The sequence below is a fragment of the Anas acuta genome, chromosome 6 (genome assembly GCF_963932015.1).
Source record: "Anas acuta chromosome 6, bAnaAcu1.1, whole genome shotgun sequence".
NCBI classification, from domain to species: domain Eukaryota; kingdom Metazoa; phylum Chordata; class Aves; order Anseriformes; family Anatidae; genus Anas; species Anas acuta.
Window position 1 is genome coordinate 22,364,731 of NC_088984.1, and position 22,993 is coordinate 22,387,723.

Sequence of the window (22,993 nt, forward strand, 5' to 3'; positions counted from 1 at the left end):
AGCAAAAAGCAGACTGTGCCCTACAAAAGATACGAACAGCTGCTGGCAACAGCAGCAGAGGCCCACAGATACGAAGTCACCCTGTAGATCAAAGATCGGTATCTCTGTTCTCCGATCTTGCCAACCCAACAATTCCCTAGGCAGCACTGCCTCTCTGGGTAACAGCTCTTTTGGTGTATCTAGCTCTACTTTGACTTTATAGAGAGAGTTTTATTGTGGCCACTTGCAGCCGGGGAAAACTCAAAAACCAGACACTTGGAAAGCTGTAGGATGTGACTGATCAAGACTCCAGTTTATAGTTTTAAAAATGGTTTTGGCCTACCTACGTGACTAGATGCGGACAGCTGCGAGGCAGAGTGTTCGTGCAATTGTCAGAGATTGGGATCTACAGGATTTCCGTACAGGGACAAGGGCAGATGCAACACAGCTCTGCGACACGGCAAGTCCTGCCTGGATCTTCCATGCTTGCTTTTGCACAGCAGAAGGAGGAAACCTTCCAAAAAAACCTTTTACATTTTTATGTTTCCGAATGACAACTAATAGCAGGGATAACCCAGCAAAAAAACTTTCAAAATAAATAAATAAATAAACAAACAAAAAGAGAAAAGCCCTTCCTGCTCCTCATGGTCCTTTGCAGGAGGTGGAAGAGGTGCCACCAAGCTCAGCAGCTCCTCATGTGTGGGCCCTCCATTCAAGCAGCTTGCAACCCACCGCCCCAAAGCCTGCTCTTGCAGATCCACCTGTGCCACATCACAGCATTGCTGTGTCCCTCGCCGCCGTCCCAGTGCCTGCCACGCCGCAGCGGGGCAGGGACACCCCAAACAATCCAGGGATACCCAAACACGGACCCACGTCTGAAGCTGCGGAGGAGCAAGTTAGGGCAAGGCGACCATCCTGGGCTGCTGCTGGGTTGGAGGTGGCCTGTGGAAGAGGTGTCTTGTACAGGGCAGTTTCAGCAAAAGCCAAGGAACAAGAGATGCTGCACCGGGTTATGGACAGCTTGTTGCTCTGCCACCGGGGAGGGACGGGGCTGTGACCACACCAACACCACTGACACCAACAGCAGTGGGCAGATAGGTGGTGCCACCAGCACAGGATCACACAACAGGAAAAGCCCTCATTAGTTCCCTCTCCTTCCTCTGTTTTTCAGGCCAGTAATTCTTCTTTACATACTTGCAGCCGTTCTTATGCTACAAATGTTATTTCTCAGATAACCAGTACCTGATGTAATTCCTCAACCATGTAGATTTTGGCATTGAAGTAATACTTAGCACAAAATTTCCAAGTATTTTCTCAACAGAAAGAAAAATCTCTGCTTTATTTTGAAATATTTCCCCGCTTCTGTTAAAATGCTGAAGGTTGTTTCAACACCTTCAAGTCACGTTTCTGAACATAGTCTTTGGAAAACCCAAAAAGGAAATCAGCAAAATTAATTGCTGTGTCAAAATCATGCTTCCTTTATTGTGTGCATGTTCAGTTCGTAAGGCAGAGGCAAGGAAGAGCTACATCCTGTTGTGTTTTTTTTCCCCCCAGTGAAAAATGATCCAACATTGCACTGAAGTATTGTGTCCAGATTCATATGGAAGCCATAAAGTGCAGATGAAAACGTATGGAAGATTGCCCCTACCAAATAATTATCAGCAACTTTTATAGGCTGCTCTGGACTGTATACTTATCAGATACTAACTCAGCGTTGAGGAGACCGAGTTGGACCTTGCCAATGTGAGAGCCAGGAGCTGTCAGGTACTGCGCTAAAACTGGGTTTGCTTTTCAGACCTCTACCATTACTCCATTTTTCACAGTCCCCCAACTGCTCTGCGCTCAGAATAACTTGGTAACTTTTTCCACGGCTGCAGCAGTTCTCTAAGACTTTGCTACATGATGCCTTATTGCATTTGCCATCCAAATAAAATTGCTGCAATTGCAACTCTGCTGGCCACTGCAGCACACACTAAGCAGCGTGCAACCAACCACCTCCTGTATTTAGGAAGCAGTCTTTTACCTTTACTTTTGCAGCCAGCCCCAATCATGCGATGCCTTGGGCAGAGCCCACTCCTGCCACCTGCACCACAGATGAATGTGACCGCGGGCTCCCCACAGTGACGCCAGGGACTCCAAGTGCCTGCTCACCATCAGCAGCGAGGTCTCGCCTGCAGCCCAGCCAGGGGGGCACGAGCAGAGGCTGTAGTTTTCCTAACACATTCTACTAGGGGACTGAGACTTGGGCATGTGAAAAGCCAGACCACAGCACCACATCCTATCAGCATTAAACACAATTGCAAACAAAACCTCCGACCAGCCCTGCCTGTCACAGCAGCCTCAGATCTCCCTGCAATGCTTGTCACAGAGCTGCTAGCCAAGACACAAAAATAGATTGGGGAACCAAGGAATCAAAATAAATCATGGAAAACAGATTCCCATAGGAATAAGTAGGATTTTGTGAGCACGTTTTCCAGAAATTCTGCAGTCACTTCAGAAATTTTGCCTTTTTTTTTTTTTTTCCTTTATTCAGATATAGGATGGACAAATATTTTGAGTGCTGGAAATGTCAAATGTCAGTCATCTCTTTCACAGCCGCAGAGGCTGTCGCACACCCAGTAAGCACTGCAGGCTGGCCAGCTGGGTGTCCCCAACTCTCTGAGACACTGACCACAGCTCCACCTTCCATTTAAATCCCTGGGACCAGCACAGGACGGGAACTCCTCCCAGCACCTTCCTCCATCTGGCCAGAGCGAATGCTCCAGTCCCAGATGTCAGACAACTACAAGGTCCCACTAGGACTGTTAAATGCTTTAACAAATATTTTTGTGATTTTATATTATGCTTTTCTTAGTTTCAAGACAGAATTAAAAGGCAAAATCTAGAGGGCTAATTTTCTGCCATCATTTACGAAGATGTGTAAAGCAGAATCTATCAGACTGAAATGACAGATTCTGAATATCTGCAAAAGTCTCACACGGGGACCTTCGATTTGTGACATCAAGCCAGTTTATGTTATATTTGTTAAATAATTACAAAACAGCCCTTTGGCCAGCTCTTGGGTTTGTCTTGTTCTGCTTCATCCGCAAACACGCTTCTGCAGAGCTGCGCGATCTGCCCACAAGGTGGAGCAGCTAAACAGCCCGAGATGCACACGCTACGCCCCAAATTCACAAGAAAGAAAATCATCTGACAAGGAATGGCGCTTTTTTTTAATTACCTGTGCCTGTACTCTGGAAGGATTCCGGTTAATGTGCTTGTATTTTGCACAAATAACAGGGTCTTCCAAAAGGTTTGTACTGCATTTATGCCTTGAGTTTACTGATTAACACAGTATTTAACCAGGGTACTGCCATTATTATGTAAACACATTCTTGACACTGAGACATGCTTTCTATTATATGGAAATCTTTTAATACATCTCAAAGAAGCAGCTAAGAACTCCTGGAGAGAAGCAGTGAGAAAAAGTCCCCAAACCCAACAAGGCAGAAAGATCAGGGGAGTCCAAAACAAACAGAAGAAAACCTACAGATACATCAGTCCTCAGCTGAGCTGGACTCCGCATCAGTGATGCCTGGGAGCTCCTCCTTGATCCTCTGATCCTAAGGACATTTTACTCTGACCCTGCTTGGTGAGATCCTGTGCTACGCAGATGTCTCCAGGTCCGAGCAGGTCATCCGACGGCAAGGAGGAAGGGGTGAATTTGTCCTGTGCTGTGCCTGAGCTGGCTGCATCACGAGAGGGTTTCCATTAGATGAAAGGCTGCCTGCAGACAATTGTTAGGAGGGGACAAGTTCAGAGAGCTCGTGCTGATGCTGACAGGATTTTAAATCTTTCCGTGCTCCATTTTAGTTACCTGTGTACATTTTCCTCTCTTCCTTGTCTATTTCCCCTTAGTTAAGAGAAGGGAAATTGTTTATTACATACAATTCTTGACTTAATTCTAGCCTACAGTTCCTGGGCAGGTGTTTTGACATATTCCAGTAAGAACAGATAGATTCCTGGAGAGCCCAAGGCAAACCAATAATATCTTCTACTGGTTACTAGAAATCTCTCTCTTTGGAGAAAATTCCCAAACCCCATATTAATTACTCATGCCCACAAGCTTTCCAGCTTCAGAAATAATCCCCACACCTCTGCTTTCTCAAGATTATTCTACAATACTCACAATTCATGGAAAATACAATTTTATTCTAGCCATTGCCTCAAGCACTGAGCTGAGAAGCCATGACTGACATTTTTCAACCTCATTTATAAGTGTTAGTGTCACTTCTGTGATATTTTGATCAATTGATACCAATTTGCCAGTTAATAGATCCATCTTCTTTTTCTAGTTCCTAAGCAGGTTTCCCTTTCGATTTTTTCTTGAGACTGCATTGCCAGCAAAAGCTTTTCAAGGTTGCTCTCCTTATTTGCTTCATTAGGTTCTGCAAATTAGGTAAGGTTAGGACAGCAACTAGGAGAAAATAATCTTATGATTCTCAGCACTTGGCCACTTTCCATCCCAGATACATGAATGGGAGTTTGGAAGATCAAGTTCACCTCTAACATGGCTTCCATCCGCGCTTAAACCACCTTCGCTTTTAAATCTTGCTTAAAAAACAAAGAAAAAAGACAAAAACCACTGCCCTTGCCTATTGTTTTGTCTAATTAAAGAATTTCAAGTTCCTATCACAACTAAATGCTAACTTGCCGAAATCTCCCTTAAAATTAGTCTGTGTCTACCATTCCTATAGCACACCACACTTACATTTCTTATAGTGCCAAAAGCCCTGTCATAAATGCACCAATGCTGTGAAAAACTTACTTCTTGTATTCCCATGAAGGAACAGGTTCAAAACCCACTCTTCTGGGACAAACCGTCCCTTTGATTAAGTCGCTCTGTTGGTAAACTTTTGCCATCACAGCTAGCCACAAGTTTTAAGAGAAGTTCAGGGCTACATCTAAAACCACAGAGGTGAACAATTTGAATTGCATGCCACCTATTTACCTCCTGTTCTGTACAGACAGCAAGAAGTAAGCAGATCCAGTCTTGCGTATTTCCTACTTCAGCGACTCCACACATTGGATGACACGCTGGTGAGCTGCTTTTAGAGGAACTTTGACTGGCCACGTTCCTTTGACTAAGCCAACCAAGCACAGAAAAATTTACAGGTCTTCCCCACACAGGCAAAACAAGCATTTAAAGAACAAGGGCTGATTTCATTTCTATATGACACCTTTACTTCAAGGCTGTCCCATCAGGAAATACATCTATGTGCTTGTGGCAGCCTGAGCACAGCCTGCTTTTCGAAGCGGCAGTGAGACGGTGCAGCTCGGTGGAGAACAGTAACCACAATGCACAGAGCTGAACACAGCCAGTTGTTAATTAGCATTTCAAGTATGGCAGAGCCTATTTCAGAGGATTGCCTCATACCCACGGCAATAGACAGATTAATAGAAAATTACTTCTGTGCAGCAATACACCAGAGCTCGTAGTTGTGGAAAAGAATTCTGTTAAGCAGGCAAATTAATACTTGGGTGCCTTTTCAACAACCTATGCACACCCGAAATGAAGGCATAATCAGCTGCATTGTCCCTACCCTTCCTGACCGCATTGCTTTTTTTCTTTTCTTCTGCTTTTTTGCCTATAAACTTCTCTTTAAACTGTCCTTATTCACCATCTCCTTAACTAACTGTATCTGTCACTCTGATTACAGCTCTGTCTCTAATCCCGTTCACCTGCAGCCACTCATTGGGGATCAGGCACTCCGCATATTCAACGGGAATCATTTCACTTCTCGTTTCTTCCCACCAGTATGCAGGAGGGGAGTTTTCAGCCACGGGTGTGCTCTGAGCAAGGAGGCAGTAGCATGAATAACTAATGATACATATGGTCACGAAGAGCTCTCCTGGCCATCTTGAAATGTCTTCCTTTGTTCACACAAGACAGTTGATGAGCAAACAAACGAACAGAAAGTGAACTGATAAGCACTGAAACACAATGAAAAAAACATTTTCCTTTCAAAGTACAATGTTGACTTGCTTTAAACACTTCTCAGGACAGCCAGAAACAAAACCACCCTTAGCAAACAGCTGTAGCAACGGGACAACTTCCCCCTTTTTCCTTGACATTGTCATCTTTCCCGCACTCGAGCTATCCCAGTGGAATGACAGCAGGCTGGACACGAAGCCACTGACGGTGGGCTGCAAGGACAGGGATGGACACAGCTTGAACTCTGCTCCACCTGCTGCAGCAGGCAGGAAGAAGTGGTTACAGGAGAGAAAAGGGGCTACACCTTCACTGACCACAACCTGAGCGTGTGGTGAACCTGCTGCAGGACAAAAAACAGCGCTACACCTGCACACCTGCTCCACCAGGAACTTCCATGCCTTCCCCTCTCCGACTGCTTCCAGCAGGGGCTGCTCTTTCTCCTCTCCCTTACAAGGTGCTGAGGGCTGAGACTGCTGTACCCCGTGTCAAGGGACTGCGGGCAGCCCCCCACCAACACCCACACGAGCAGCATCGAGCGCAGGACACCCTGGGAGGTCACGACCAGGTAGGCAGGACAGGATGCAGAGAACTTTAAAGTAACTAAGGCTGAGAAAGTGACGAGTCGTCCAGATTATTATGCAACATAGGAAGAAAATGTGACAATTAGCTGTGACTGCAAAGGAAGAAGTAGTCAGGACAAGGGAAACAGCCTCTTCCTGGAGAGGAAAAGCACTGCTGACACACTAGGAGCTCCCCTCACCAACCAGCTTTCCGAAAGCCACACGGTGACACCCTGAAGGTGCGAACCATGGCCAGTAGCCAGTGGCAAAGGGTGATCTCCTGCAAACAGAGAGCTCCCATCCTCTCTGCTGAGGAGAAACGATGTGGCATACCTGGCCTCCCAGCTGCTGGATAACCAGGCGTCCGTCTTAATCTGGAGCCCCAACAACATCACTCTGCTCTCGCCCTGTCCCCTCTCGGCACAGGCTTTGACTATGCACTGAAACAATATACTTTCATCCATGCTCCCGATGCCTTATGGCTAAGACATTTCCCATCCCTCTCCTCTTCCTCTTGCTGTGCTCACACATTAATTGAGAGGATCCCTGCAAAGTTGGTGGATTTTCCTCCCCAAGCTGACAAAGTCATTTATCTCAAGTTTTATACGCTTTAAAGCACATCCTATTACAAGCAGACGTAGAACATCTGAAGTTTCAAATACACCATTATGGGTTAGAGAAAAAAAAGGTGCTATATCGAGCCTAGAATTTGTGTGAATGCACAGAACCAAAGCGAACAGGTCCTGAGGGAGGTGTCTGCTCAGGACAGTTCTACTGGTATCAGAGAGGTGTGACCTTAAAAGAGTACAATTACAGCTGTTTAATCCCTCAAACAGATACATTCATTCAGGTACTTTTCCTCCCCCCCACCGCCTTTTCCCACATTTGCTGATATTGGTTTGGAGGAAAGAGACTCATGTTAACAGTAATTGAAAATATTCTTCCATGGCTTACATGTGCAATGAGTTACTACAGGTCAGCTGCGGCTTGGTGACTGGAAATGTGCCCACCCACAGCCAGCCAAAATTCAGGATAAAAGCTGAAGGCCGTTCTTTAAGTCTAGAGCATGTTTGTTCTGTCTTTGTTGTGCGCTAAGAGACCAAGTGTGGCAAGCTAAATCAGCTCGGCGGACACAGAGCAACACAGGAAGCCACAATAACTAAATGGTAAGTTAATCACAACTTCATCTGCAAATACCCTGTGTGCTTTCTGCCTTCATGCAAACCCCGCTCAGGCTCTTGCATTGATGGTTTTAAGGTGTACTCCAAAGCTCTTACATTTATGAAGGGTTTCACATTAATTTATCAGCACGCGTTAATCTTATTTGCTACATCGTTTTACTATAACTTTTTTTTTTTAAAGGATGAAGTCCTGAGTTTTTTACCCTTGGCAAGACTTTATTTAGAAACCAGGCACAGCAGGGCACCCCACTCCATCTTCTGTTTGCTCATTAGCTTTTACATGCATCAATGTCATTTACTCTAACAGCAGATGCAATAGCACACAAGCATCTGATTCAATTTCCTTTGTAATGCAAATTTATATTAATAGAAAAACGTCATTAAGCAGATAAAACGCACGTGAATTAAAAACTAATCAGGTAAGCTTAGAAAACAGGCACCTGGCTTACAAACGCCGCGTTATTCAGGAGCTGGCGTTAGAACAGCCTGGGTTTTGCAGCCAAAGGTCGCAGCGACACGTTAGCTACGCACACCAGGAGTGTGCACGTTCAGCACTCCAGGATCGGGTTTTTTGTTAACAAAACTACAAGGCTTGCCCCATGTAACGAGCCGTGCTTCCCCGAAGCGCTCCCGCTGCCGTGAGACGGGCGGGCTGCGGGATACCCCCACCTGTGGGCTGAGCGCTCCCCGCCGCCGCCCGGCACCCGGCGCTGCGGGACCCCGACCCCGCGGCGCGGCGCTGCCCAGCCCAGCCCCGGCAGAGCAGGTGCCAACTTCCACGGAGCCGCACCGCCTCCACCGGGGCACGGCGATGGGCGGAGGGGCCCCGCCAGCCCCCGCCAGCCGCTGCCGGTGCCGGGCGGGGACCGCCCCGAGCCCTCCGCCGCTGCCCGGCCGCCCCGGGGCAGCTCCCCCCGGCCCCCCCCCGCGGACCGCGCCCCGCGGCAGACAAAGGGCGCCGCGGCCGCTACTCACCGAACAAGGTCAGAGCCATGGCACCGGCGGGGGCTGGCCGGGCGGCGCGGGGCTGGCATTGGCGCGGCGGCGCTCACGGCACGGCGGCGGGACGCGCCCGCGGGGCGAGGCGAGGCGAGGCGAGGCCGCTGGGGCTGGGGCCGCCCCGGGGCTGGGGAGGGGGGGGACGCGCGGAGCCGAGGGGGCCGTGGCGGGGCCGGGCGCGGCCCCGGTGTGGCTGCTCGCTGCCCGCCCGCGCTCAGTGCGGCCCGCCGCCTCGGGGAGCCATCTTGCGCCGCTCGGCCCGCCTCCTGCCGCCCGCCCGGCCTGCGCCGCCGCCGCCCGCGGGACGGTTGCCGTGACAACGCGGCCGCCGCCGGGGCACAAAGGGAAGGAGCCGGGAGCGGAGCCCGCGGGCCCCCCCGGGCGGCCGCGGGGCGGGGGAGCGGCCCCCGTGCCCCCGAGGCGAGGGGAGCTGCTGGCCGGGCCGCCGGAGGGCGGCGGTCTGCCCGCGCCCCCTCAGCCCTCCTGAGGCACCGCCTCGGAGCTGCGCGCAGCTGGTACAAAAGAAAGAGCGGTCTCGTCAACAAACACCCCTTCCCTGTGAAAAAACAAACACAACTTTTTGGTGGAAGGCCAGCGGGCACGTCCCGCAGGGCGCTGTGCAGCCCCCCTCAGAGCTGCTGGGGCGCGAGAAGTTGCGAGCAGCCCGGCTGCCATCGGCTGCCCGGCACCGCGCATCCTAGCAGCGAAACCGTCTGAGCGAAACGAGCATCGCGCCCGGTGTGCCTCTGTGCCTCAGTCGGCGATTTGAACCCCAAACCAAGCCCCAACCCCAGCAGTCAGCACTCGGCCACCTCCCCCAGCACCCTTGCGAGCAGAGCTGCGCGCCGCGGTGGCTCCCAGCCCGGCAGCATCGCCCCGCCACGCAGGCAGAGTGCGGCTCCAGCACGGGCAGCACGAGAAGTTCACTCAAACCCAGATAATTGCAGCCCTGCAGGTCCCGCAGCCTCCAGGGGAAGGGTGGAGGCAGCGGTGAGGGCACTGAGGAGCAGCGGGACCTGTGCTCGGGCTCAGCCAGCAACGCGTTTTCTTTCGAGGAGGTGCCACAAAGGTGTGTGTCTGAAACCTGAGTGCTTTGTGCAGGGAGGTACACGGGGTTTTGTCACTCTAAATTCCACCTGGCCCCCTTTTGTAGAGAGCAAAAGGGAGAGATTGTGTAGGAAAGATGTCAGGATCTTTGAATCTTTCTTTAAAGGTCGTTTGAGGGCAGCCAAAATAGTTGAAAACGTTTTTTTTTTTTGGTGATATACTTTGGTTATTGTGCAAAGCTTTTTTTTTTTTTTTTTTAAAGGAACATTTCGTCTCAATACAGTCATTTCCTCCCAAATGAACAGTAGCTTTCACGGAACTTTTTAATTTTGCAAGTATAACATGTGAAAGATTGTTGAGCAGCTGGGCTACTGAGAAATAAGGAGATTAAAAGAGATAGAAAATGGTTTGGAAGAAGCAACACAAATAATCTTTGCCATTCTGCCTCCACAATTTAATCTTTGTATGCACAGAGTGTTTTGCTTCCCTTATTTTTGAAAGGAATTAAACTTTAATACTCCCCCCCCCCCACATTTCCTGGAATTAAATAGCAACCTTTCCCTTTAATATCCCTGAATTAGATAACCAGCTTTTATTCTTCTACTACTCCAAAATCTTTATCACTATCTAGCGAACTACTTGTTTACATTAGAAATGTTTTCTTGTCCAGAGAAAGTAATAGTGTTTTTCATAATAAGCATTATCAATACTGCAGTTGATCAAATTACTCAGGCTGACCTTAACAGTCATTTCAATTGTCTAATCAAGTCTTTGGTATTAATGCAGTTATGGCTAAGATTTAAGGAAGTGTGTTGGTCATTCCACACTTAGTTGCTATCATCATATTTTACTCTGCCAGGAAGAGTTCTGCAGCTGATCTGAGTTTTCAAAACAAACTGAGCTGGATCATTATTTCTTATTAAATTATTTGCATGGCTCGGGAGTGTGCTTTGGCGTGCGAAGAACAGCAGCGGCTTTGGAAGGGACTTTGCGGTCAGCCTTGTACCCAGAGCTCCCCACCTGCCCTGGTAGGTGGTGGCACAGGCAGCATGCACACAACACTGTCCTAAGACTACATCGTGCCTCGCCAGGCCAGCACATCTTAGTGCACCCGTAATAACGTTTCAACAAGCCTGGGAATTTCATTAGAGAGCTGGAGCTCAACTCACTCGCCGTCTGCTGCTGGGGTGAGGAGGGAGGAAACGCTGGAGCGACCAGCACAAGGCCCCCGCCTGCTGCTCCCTCATGCAGAAGAGGACCCAGTTTGGCACTACCGAGTAGTTTGCCACTGATTTAAATAGAAGCAAGGACAACGTTGGTATTCTGTTCCCCTCGATCTGTAGTCCTTGAAGAGCCCTCCTTTTAAAAATAGGTTTGTTAGCATCACATCCTCTGGGAAAAGCATTACACTTGCCACCTGGTAGGAATGTTCTGGGGGTGCATTTACTGAGATTGTACCTAAGAAGAAAGTCTGCAGAAGAGTAATAGAGATGTAAGATGCTATTCTCTGGTCTGCTTGTTGTCTTTCAGTTGGTTTCTTGCCTTGTCCCCTAAGCCTCATGGCTCTTTAAATCCCACAGGCAGTTTCTACTGCTTCACTCCCCGTGTTAAATTTCCTTCCTGAGATTTAGGGCTGCTTTCCAGTGTTTAGGTCTTCATTTTGGCCCCTGTCCTTTTGCCCCCTCACTTTTGCTGCTGAGCACAGAGCGCAGTGGCCTGCTACCCACTGTGGTCTTCCTTTGATCCATCACCTTGTCTGAGGGTCTGGTACAAAATTGCTTCTAATTACCAGACATTTATTCTTCAAACCTTAACTAATTTACTAATCATATGTTGATAAATGAGATTTTAAAATTAATTACTGACATTTATAAAGATTTATACACAACTGTAAAGAAAGGTTTCCAGTTTGTAAATATAATATTGTGTGAAGGGAAAAAAAGAAAGCACATAAATTAAAGCTGTCCAGTATTAATGGGAAATAGTAAAAATGAAGACATGGTGAAATGTTACCTGAATAGGGGTAGCATCTCATCACAGTTACTGTCTTCATGCAACAGACCCCCTTGACAGCAGGAAAACAGCTCCGTAGAAGCCTTGTCATGTGCAGAATTTAATTTAGTTTCTAATGTGTAATTGCTGGGAGTGCCTGGAGCAGGCGGGGAGCAGCCAGCGGCTGTGTTACCGAGCACCCTCCCAGTTCCTCTTATTTGCAACGCAACATTTACTCCCTGGAAAACGGTGAGGCAGATTTCTACCACTTGCTCAGTAAGATAAATTCAATTGTTCTATCTAATTTAGAAGTCATCAATAAAAAGTTGGAAGACTGACTACCAAGCTTTCTTAAGCTTTCTGGTTGAAATTAATGTTTGTGTAAGCGACAGCTACTTCAATGTAACATCAAGCCCATCACCAAGTACAGAACTGGAATTGCATGTTACCAGCCTTTTGATGCCACTGGTGTTCATTACTAATGGCGAAGTCATTTAAACCTAGCATTGTCCAACGCTGTACAGGCACAGAGGGAGCCAGAATCCCTGCACCAGGCACAGCAGCCATGATTAACCTTTGCAAACCAGACGTATTCAGCACCCTGCTCAGATTTGCGCCAGTCTGTAGATTTCTGCGGCAATAAAATCTTTTTTCCTTTTTAAGCTGTCAAGACATTTTTTCTTTTATCTGCAGGGTGCAGATGAGCAAAGTAGCAGCTACAGGGAGAAACCTACTCGTTGATTTTGATGATCATTGCCAAGGAAAGCAAGATACGTGCACCATATCCACCATTCTTTCTGTTTTAAATCACAACCACAACATTATAAGATCACATTTGGCGTCCTGTCCTGATCAGTAGGCATTGCACTGTATCTCCTAACAACTTTACAGTGGGTGATGTACATCAGGGAAGTGAAAAATGAGCTTAACAGGACTGCTTTTTGCTCTCTGGGTCATGAGAAATGTTTAACAGACAAAGTGACATCAGCAACCTTTAGAACTAGTTTTTTTTTTTCTGGTTACCCTAGAAGTGAATGCCCCAATATCTAGGGGAAAGCAGCACAGGAACATGATCCTAATTTCAAGACTCAACTAAAGCTGTTTGCTTAACATCAAAACTATTTGCTGTGTTTAGATTGCTGCTATGAGACATCATGCCGTTTTTGACTGACTTTGACAGCATCAAAAGAAAAAAGCTCACTCTTCTCTATGCTGCCGGAGCAAAACCCTTTTCAAAATAATTGTTAAAGACTTTCACATTATGGCTCCCACTAAATGGGATTTCTAAGGCATCTACACAAATGTGATGAGAAATACAACATGAACAGATAATACCAATAGTAGATATGATCTACGGATCTTGAGAAAATCCTATGATCTTAATCTTTGATGTAATTTCCTTTAAAAAGAAAGGCTGCACCCAAATTACTCTTCATAGCCAGCTTTTCCCATGCAACACCTTACAAGAATACCCGCCTTTGCCCCCTCTTTGCTCTAACACTGCTGACACTGGACCACTGAAGATGCTAGGCTGGCTACATCCGAAGTATTCCTTTTTTTTGCTCTGAATTAGGTGGCTACCTGAAGCTTCTCAGATAGGTAATTCTTCCCTGTTGTCCAGTTCAAAGGTCGTTTTCATATCAAGAACAGCCTCATTCCCATTTTTTCCCCAAGATTTCACACCTTTAGTCTATCTGATTTTAAGAGTGCTGTAGGGGTGAAATTAAAGGTGATTGTCATGCAAAGGAATTAATGAGGCAGAATCCTAAAACGGTCTAAGCGTTTTTGGTCTCTTTATTCAATAAACCTCACCCAACTCCTCAAATACTTTCAAACGTGAATGTAAAAGTACTTCCAATACTAAAGCCCTGCAAAGGAAAGATGGCTCTTTCTAAGAGCAGGAGCTGGAAAAGCATTGGAAAACAAAGTGTGCTATATGAGCTACCCCGAGCTACCCACATTTCTTTTATAGTTGCTATTGCATAGAGTGCTAGATGTGACCAAAACTAAGTGAGACTTACCTCCCATTAGGGTGTGATCTTCCTGCGGGTGTGAGCGCACAAACGAGGTGCCAGAGCTCCCACTGGGGATTACGGTCACCCAGAGTGTTGGTCCTTGGAGCCCTGAAGGACCGACGGTGGCACTCGGAGCTTCCCTCCCACACCAGTTTCCAGGTGACACTGAGAGCAAGCGGTATGAGAACAGGCAAGTGACCAAACCACTTAGAACTGCTAAATAGTATTTTTATTTGTGGTCTAAATGTCCTTTAATGCTAGACTTGCAGCAAGCTTTCTTATTGCTTGTGTGTACTCTTACTAGCGTGTCCTATCATCAGCTACCTCTAATGCATGATCAATTATTCATGAAGTTAATAAAATATTAGGAAGTTTCAAAATTGCTTGCACTTTTGCTCAGTTGTATGTACACTGGCATGCACTCCAAGTTACGTTTTTAAGAGTTCTGCATACAAAACCCACAATATGTTTTTGATTGCTTGTTTTATTAAGTGAAATGAACAGGGTAATTAAAGAAATTCCAGGAAGTTTCTGCTTTCTGTCTCCTAGGGACAAGCCTCAAGTGTCAAAGGAGATAATACTGTTGGCTGTAAAACACCCAAGTGTGTTTATATTGCCTCTAAAATGCAGCTTGTAGCTTCTATTTAACTTTCATAATATTTCCTTTTTACACCATGTTTAAAAATACATATTAAGGCATTAGTTGAAATAGAGCTTGTATGTATTTGAAAAAATCTGGTAATTACAATTTAAAAAGCATAAGGCAAGCCATTTGCCAAACAGTCTTGGGAATAAACTGTTATGAATATAATTTTATCCATAAACACTGGAAACCAAGAACAAGCAAGCCATCAAAAAATCTTCGAGATATTTCTAGTCTTGATTTTCAGAACATCTTTAACCCCAAGCAGATGAGCTCCTACTCGACGCCATAAACTATGCCACAGAATCAGCGGTGGTCTCAGTGCAGTAAATCAAGGCTTCTAGATCCACTGCATGGCTTTGAAGAATTGCTAAAGATATTAAACTTTCTCATAAGCAACCCAGACCTGCAGTTCTAAAGAGCTGCTGCGTAGAACATCCGCAACGGAGAATTATTATGTACCAGATCTTCAACTTGCAGCTTCTATTCCCAATAAATAATGAAAAATTCTGTTTACTCTTTAACTACTTTAAGACCACATTCTTTAAAATACTTCTCTCTTAGTGCAATTATTTGATTTTCTAATACCAGAGCCCTCTAAATTATTTCTACATTCTTAGATAATCCAATATTACCGAAGCCATTCAAAAATAAAAACAGAATGTTTTTAATCAGGGAGTTAGTTATCTGGCAGTTCTCACGCATCTTGCTTCTCAGAGCTGCATCATCTAGGCTACTTAGTGTTCTTTGAAAAAATGTTCAAGCTTAAAAGCACATGAAATTTGTAAGGGTATTTTAAAGCTCAGTAACTTGCTTTGTATGAGTAAGGGTGGATAGGCACCGGTAAGGCAAAATTCAGCTCCTGATCTAATGCAGTTTTTGCAAAAATTTAGGAAGTGGGCTATATCAGTAAGAATTGAACTTTAGGAATGTTCTGAGAATTTCCCACTCTATTGACATATGCAATCTAGTTGTCAAGTGGAAACGTGCAACTGCCCTTGTAGAATGAACTTTGATGGGCTGAAGATGCTCCCAAGTTCAAATCTCAGAGTGTTTAGATAACAAAAGCCTTAGGTAACTGCTTTGCAGCTCAGCCATGTTTCCCGTGCCTTCTGCCAGGAAGACTTCCGAAGGAGAACATAAAACCTTTCAAACTGAGCGAGCAAACACACGCACTGCTGGTACCATTCAGCTTTACTGCACTTATCACAGCCAGCTCTGCAAGCACTCAGGTAACAGCAGCAGAGCACAAAGAGAAGCACGGAGTAACACTGGAAATAGCTTTCAAGACCAGCATTAGCTCTTCAGGATCACAGGGAGATGACATTAACCAAAGCAACTTCAAAGAGCTGAAACAGATTAAAGTTTTTCTCTTAATGATTTTAAAGTGTTATTGAAGGGATCAATAGCTTTTCCTGTTAAACAAACAAGCTGTTTAAATCAAGTATTCCTGGAGAGGAGACAAACCACCCTTGGAAGTAATAGTGGGATTTAATTAGGATTTTAGATTTTCACTATTCATTAATTGATCTGCCAGTCTCAAAATAGTTCTAGTGAAGGTGAGTTTACAGCAATGATTCCCTATGAAAGGACAGAATTACCTGATCCCTTCTAAGCCCTTTTATCTGAGCCAAAAGGCATGATTTATTATGTGCTTTCCATAGAGAGAAACTTTGCTGTAACTGGTGCCACCATTTTGCTGGGGAGAGGAGGGCAGAGAAAGGGGAGAAAGGAGCGTTATTTCCCCTTCCTTTAACAATAAAACACTTGCATCCCTTGACTGTGAATGTTTTGCTTATTGTCAACTAAGACATGTGAAAAGCTCCTCGCAAAGCAGAACTAAATTAACAGATATCCAGGTCCTAAATTGGCAGTGCCAGAGACAATTACTAAGACTTGGTGTGTTATTGATTCTCTTTATAGGACTATAAAATGTATCAGTTACTTGGACAGCTCTATACACAGCAAGGAAAGCAAGCTTGTTGTAAGGTGCAAGAACAGCTGGCTATTGCTGTGACGGTCTGTGCGTCACCAGAATTGCTAAAGAACCTGGGGGTTTCTGTTCCAAGGTGTCAAAGCAATGTGCTATGCTACAAGCAAGCCTTGTAACTAGCATCCGTCCCTATAAACTGATCAACCTCGCTCTTTCAAAGGAGGTGGAGTTGTGCTAGAAGCCTGGTCCTTTTATCCAAGGTACGACATGTGGGGACCAATGCAACCAAGTAACACCCACCCCAGCACTGCAGGTGGCAGCTGAATCAAGTTCAGCTCTGCAGCTGAAGCTTACTGGACCTTTGCACTGTGATTGCAAAGCTCGTGTGGGTGGAAGGGAAGGTGTGGTATGGGGCTGGGACAGACCCCTCAGAGCGGAGTACTTTGACTCTCATCAGCCATTACTGCCAGGAGCCAAGAAAATGCCATGTGCCTGCTTTTTCTAACACAGCTTGCTTTCTACCTGAAAAATCACCAGAGAAGGAGGAAACAGAGGTGAGAAATGAGTCCATACAAGCAGAGAATAGGGAAGGAAAGGTAGGACTCCCCCCACCCCCCACCCCTTCAGCTGAAATCCTGGTTGCCTGAAACCCTGTTGCCTATAAATGACCTTCCATCTCCCACATGGAGATCCTGAGCCCTCAGCTCTCTCCAGCTCTGTCATCACCAGGCACTGCTCCTCTGACCTGAACTCCCCTCTGGCATGCCAGGAAATTGGACCCCATACCTGGGTGATGGTCGTGTTGATTGGCAGGGAGAACTAAAACACACAGCAGGCACTAGCTCTTCTGTTGGCAGGCCTAAAGAAGCTCATCTCCCACCTTACTCTGTGCCTTCAGCACTGTTGGGGCTGTTTTTTGTTCTGAACCCACTTTGCCGTTCACGTGGCTCATGAGGCGAAGTCCAAGGTTTTCCCTGAATTCAGCAGCCTCACACTGCAGGTGGACAGGATGAGATGCAGCTGGATCCTCTTTGCAGCTGTGCATGTGGCAGTTTTAATTGAAGCCAAGTCAGAGATCAGCTTGCACAGCTGGTCTGGTGATCTGCAAATCGCTGCACCAACCTCAGGCCTGTGGCTACATCCAGGACACACTGCTAACAGAAAGTTTGGGCAAAGCATGGTTTGTGAGGCAGATGCTGTGATCATCTTGTGTTGAGACAGGGTAGCATGAACCAGTAGATAGAGCTATTCAAACTGTGGAAAAAAGCAGATGCATTAACAAAAGCAGAACCTGCCCCAGTCACAATGAAGCACAAAACCACAGGCAGATGAGAGCGCAGCTCTGCCTTCAGTCAGCTCTGCTTCTAACACGGGAGTACCCCCACCAGGGGGCTCAAATCACAAGCAGGGTGTGACTGCTGGGCCCAACTCCCAGCTCACATTCACAAATGCATTTAAAAATAATTTCAGGATTTTTTTTTTTTTTTTTTTTTTTTGTGCTGTGAAAGCAAAGCACAGCAGCTAGTTCATGGCAGCAACTTCTTCCAGGAGTGTATTTGAGAGGCCAAATTCAATTTTGATGTGTTTTAAAGCTTACATGTATATTCTCTAAGGAGAATATAAGCAAATCGTGCTATGAAGGGGCTTGTGCAACTAAGAGGGAACAGTTTCCCCTTACCTCCGTTGGGAATGAAGAACCAGAGGGAAAAGCCCCCTACCAGGAGAGGGACAGGCGAGCATGGAGTTGGCGAAGGCAGCTTTCAGCTTCCCTTCATACAGCATCAGCCAAATTAATGTTTTTGTCTGCTACTACTAGCTAACGGCGAGACGCAGCCGCCTGCCAGCTCGTCTGAAAGTTTGTCCAGCCCCTCGCAGGGGAAAGCCCGGCTGCCTGCACCAGGAGCAGAGGAAAGAAGGGAGTTTTCAGCAGCGCTGCACAACGGGGGATGCAGGAGCAGACTCATGGGAGCTGCGCCTTTCCCCAGCCTCTCCATCTTCCTCTCTCAAGCGCTTTTACAGCTCAATGTGCTGTAAAATGCAGGATATCAGCACAAATACCTACACGTTTTATGATAATGTAAAGAATGTACTTGCTCAAAACATTTAGCAGTTACCACTAGATGGCATTTCGTTCCTGAGAAACTGGAAACCCCCAGATTTTGAATTACTCGTTACAGACAGCAGGAAATAGTATAAAATGGAATTACCTCACTCCGTTAATAATTTATTATCCATTGTCTTGTATAAGCAAGACATCACTAACACAGGATAATTTTACTTGCCAACTTATAAATCCCCCTTGTTTAACTATAGATTGCAACTCCTCTCTCCAGCCCCCTGCTCGGTAGGCAGGGAGCTGAGCTGCAGTCAGCACTTACCAAAGTCGTCTTCACATTTTTAAATGAAAGACAAATGTGAGGCAGTTCACAGACTTGGAGCGTGCCATGGACAACTGCCAGAAATGCTTTGCTCCAGTAACTGTGCACTGTATTTCCTGTGCTATTTTTGGATAAACCCTCAGTACAGGCTGCAGTAGAAAAAAATAATTCCCAATCAGGACTAGAGCTGTTAGAAGCCCCAGTTATGGATATTATACTTTGTGCTGGGACATTTTAATTTCAACATGTACAGGCAAGCTGTGATGTACATGATGACATTTCCATTCTTTGTCACACCATACTCCAAGGTGCAATCGAGTTCTACTGTGCACACCCTGGAGTTGTACAGAGGTGTCTTGTTTAGCATCCACAAGCTGCTTGGTGCTGGATGAGAACAAAACAAGCAGGAGGATTTCCCTTACTGTGCAGCAAAATGGAAGGCTGAGAGGTGAACCATTAACTTCTAAGGAGTAAGAGACTAGAGCACAGTTAATTTTTACTCATGGAAAGTCAAAACAGCTCCAATAAACATACTTATTTAATTTTGCATTTATATAAATGTATATATGTGGATTTTTTTTTCTCATTAGATGATCTTAAGTACCACTGCTCTGAGTACATAGGAACCTGTTCAACAGTTCATCAGAGCAAAATTCACAATCTGAATAGCAACGTAACACCCAGCACTTCTATGAGAAAATGTGTGAAAACCATCCGTGTAAGAACAAAACGAAATACCATTATTTCCATTTTCTAAGGAGTACTGCAGGGTCAAAAATGGGATTGCACATTGACAGGGTGATCTGCATTAGCATGTTTGCATACAAGAGGCACAACCTGTGCTACTTGCAGCTAAATGCTGAAGAGACTGGAGACTTGCATGTCTAGAGAAGCTGTTTTGAGATGGCTCTTGCACAATTACAGAGATGACAAGACTAGAAAATATATTTGCATCCTATTTAAGCTTCTTTGTTTATGGTTTACTGCCCTGTGCCAGCTTTTACACTTCTGTGAAATACTTGTGCAGTGATCAGTGCACAGTACTTAGCTTGAACTACAAGATTTTTCTTGGTACATGTTGTGAGATGGCCAACTGAAATTGTAGTTTTTTTTTTTGTTTTTTTTTTTTTTTTTTTTATTATTATTTTTTATTTTTTAAGAAGTTATTTTCAAGTTAGTGTTTTCCCAAGCACCTGGATTCTGATCGTTGTGAAACCAAACAAGAGGATTCAGTATGAAGGCCAGCACACTGACAGAGCTCTAGAAAGGTCAGAGAAACTTTGGAAAAGATTCTCAGGAAGTCTTTGCCCCTACCTCTGCAGTGTAGCATGAGCACTGCTGGAGGAGAGCCATTTGATGACGCAGAACCCACAAAGGAAAGAAATGCAGCACAGGACAGGAACAGGAGGGCTGCCGCTGGAAGCCCAGAACTAGCTAGGCTACAATAAGTTACCAGGCAAAATTAGGAGAAAAAAAAATAAAAAATCATTTTCTGGATACAAAGCATTTTTGAGCATTGCACCGATGGGCTGAGGTCAACTGTATGAAGTTCAACAAGGCCAAGTGCCGGGTCCTGCACCTGGGGCGCAATAACCCCAAGCAGAACTACAGGCTGGGAGAGGAATGGTTGGAGAGCTGCCAGGCAGAGAAGGACCTGGGAGTGATGGTGGACAGTCGGCTGAATATGAGCCAGCAGTGTGCTCTGGTGGCCAAGAAGGCCAACGGCATCCTGGCTTGTATCAGAAACACTGTGACCAGCAGGGCTAGGGAGGTGATCGTCCCCCTGTACTGGGCTCTGGTGAGGCCGCACCTCGAGTACTGTGTTCAGTTTTGGGCCCCTCGCTACAAGAAGGACATCGAGGTGCTTGAGCGGGTCCAAAGAAGGGCGACGAAGCTGGTGAGGGGCCTGGAGAGCAAGTCCTACGAGGAGCGGCTGAAGGAGCTGGGCTTGTTCAGCCTAGAGAAGAGGAGGCTCAGGGGTGACCTTATTGCTCTGTATAAGTACATTAAAGGAGGCTGTAGCGAGGTGGGGGTTGGCCTGTTCTCCCATGTGCCTGGTGACAGGACGAGGGGGAATGGGCTAAAGTTACGCCAGGGGAGTTTTAGGTTAGATGTTAGGAAGAATTTCTTTACTGAAAGGGTTGTGAGGCACTGGAACGGGCTGCCCAGGGAGGTGGTGGAGTCACCATCCCTGGAAGTCTTCAAAAGACGTTTAGATGTAGAGCTTAGGGATATGGTTTAGTGGGGACTGTTAGTGTTAGGTCAGAGGTTGGACTCGATGATCTTGAGGTCTCTTCCAACCTAGAAAATTCTGTGATAAAGCAATCCCCAAGCCAAACTCTCTATCTACTACATAAGCATGGTGAAGACCAAAGCCCAGGTTCTCCACACCGTAAAGACCTGCCTAGGCACATTTTACATCCTTCTTACGCCCATTGTCCCTCCCCAGGGCTGCGCATCAGCCCCATAGAATTGCCTCCTGGTCAGCATGGTTCCTAGTCCTATTTCTGTAGTTAACATCATTTTCCATTGGCATTCTGGAAGAAAAGCCAGCCCCAAAAATCCCCAGACAAAACCTGAAAGATATTCCACACATACTCTGTGTAAAACAAGTGAGGTTCCTGTGTGATGTAAAATTGCATACCAAAACGCTTCCGGAACACTTAAGTCTCAGGTGTTTTTTGATATATGCTCAATGTATCTCAAGTCTACGTCTCACACCAAGGTGTCTTGCTGTTAACAGCTCTTCAGCTCCACTGGCAACAGCCACAGTAATCGCTGCTTGCCACAGACCAGGAAGGGTCTGAATGGCTGTGGCTAAATCAGGCAAGTTCTCCATACATTTCAGGGCGGAGCCTTATGGCAGCGTTCAGAGAACCCATGAACAATAACAGCATAGATTTTTGAGCAGCTGAAGATCTAAATTGAGAAAATATTCAGGAAAAAGCTTCCCTGTTAGTCTAAGCTACTGCAAGGTACTAGGTTTGACAATGCCTTCAGAGGAACAACTTCAGCCTTGGAAAGATGCAGTATTGGGTTACAAGAAAAAAAGAAAAAAGACATATGATCAGTAGGTCACAATACACAGAAATAGTCGTTTACACTCACATTGCCTTTGACTAAATTATTGTTTACCAGCAAGACAGAGGCATAGATGGTGATTAGCAGCCAGCTAAATCAGATTCTGTTCTCTTATTTGGGAAAGCCTGATTACAGAAGGTGCTTTAGTTTAAGTTAAATACTGTAAGATAATGATATACTTATTTATTTTTAAATGTAGCTTAATACTATCATTCTCAGGAAACATGAGCTGGACTGAAATAAACCAGTAGACATCAAAACAAAAGTTTACGTTTTCTAAAGCTGTGTGTTTGTGCCAGTTTAACCATGTCAAAGTAGTGACGCTTTCTTAGGCAGACAAGATCCTTGGTATCTTGAGCTCTTGGTGCCTGGCATATTTTAACAGCCATTTCTGTTCTGTGGGTGTGTGCACCCTTATCTGATAGGTGCACACATCAGGAAAAAAAAAAAGTAACAAATATACTTCCATAATCACAAGACTTTTATGATTAAGTATTAATTCCTAGATTAAATTCTGCTATATGTAGTTCACTGTAAAACTTAAGAACCTTCCCTCTCCTCTTCCCCAAAAATGAATAGGAAAAAAAAGGGCTTGGAGAAACATGCATCAGTATAAAAATGATTAACAGTAGATGGACAGAGACTTTGAGTAAGGTTTAAACTGTATCAAGTTTGCCTGTCTTGTTATTCTACTGACAGCCCTGCAATCAGATTGTAACTAACCCCCTGCCTAGGAAATGGGAAGCTCTGAAGGCAGTTGCACTTTGCACAATTATGAAGCCATCAGCATACACCCTGTGCTCCTCAGTAGCGCTCCTGACTTCTGCAGAGCATCTCTAATGATGACTTGGGCAACACCAAACATTCCACATTGCTGGAAATTCAGGAAGTCCTTCCAGATCTAAATACAGGTTTTGTAATATACTTAATTCTAGGAAGATGTCAAGATTTCATAATCTTTTTAGCTGTGATACACAGCATGCAGAAACTGCTTTCCTCGCTACTAACTTCTGGAAATAAAGGTTGCCATAGAAAACAAACATAACCAGGAAGAAAGCAACATGCAAAACCATGACATTCCACACTAAATATATATATATATATATATATATATATATACATACATATATATATATATACTAAATATATATAAATATATATATGTGTGTGTGTGTGTGTATATATATACACACACTCACACACACACACTT

The 22,993-nt window shown here is 45.5% G+C and overlaps 1 protein-coding gene and 1 long non-coding RNA gene across 2 annotated transcripts in view; both read right to left on the reverse strand.

Moving 5' to 3' along the window:
* CHN1 (chimerin 1) overlaps positions 1-8,960 on the reverse strand; it is a 95,896-nt gene extending 86,936 nt beyond the window's left edge. Inside the window, exon 1 of the mRNA XM_068685728.1 lies at positions 8,670-8,960. Within this exon, the coding sequence (XP_068541829.1) occupies positions 8,670-8,688 (19 nt within the window). The 5' untranslated portion in view covers positions 8,689-8,960. The remainder of the gene's footprint in view (positions 1-8,669) is intronic.
* Positions 8,961-13,759: 4,799 nt separating this feature from the next.
* LOC137858269 (uncharacterized) lies at positions 13,760-20,325 on the reverse strand. Its single transcript, XR_011097609.1, has 3 exons — positions 18,002-20,325; positions 17,110-17,577; positions 13,760-13,912 (listed from the first exon to the last, which is right to left on the reverse strand). It is a non-coding gene; the product is annotated as an uncharacterized lncRNA (long non-coding RNA).
* Between the last annotated feature and the right edge of the window lie 2,668 nt (positions 20,326-22,993).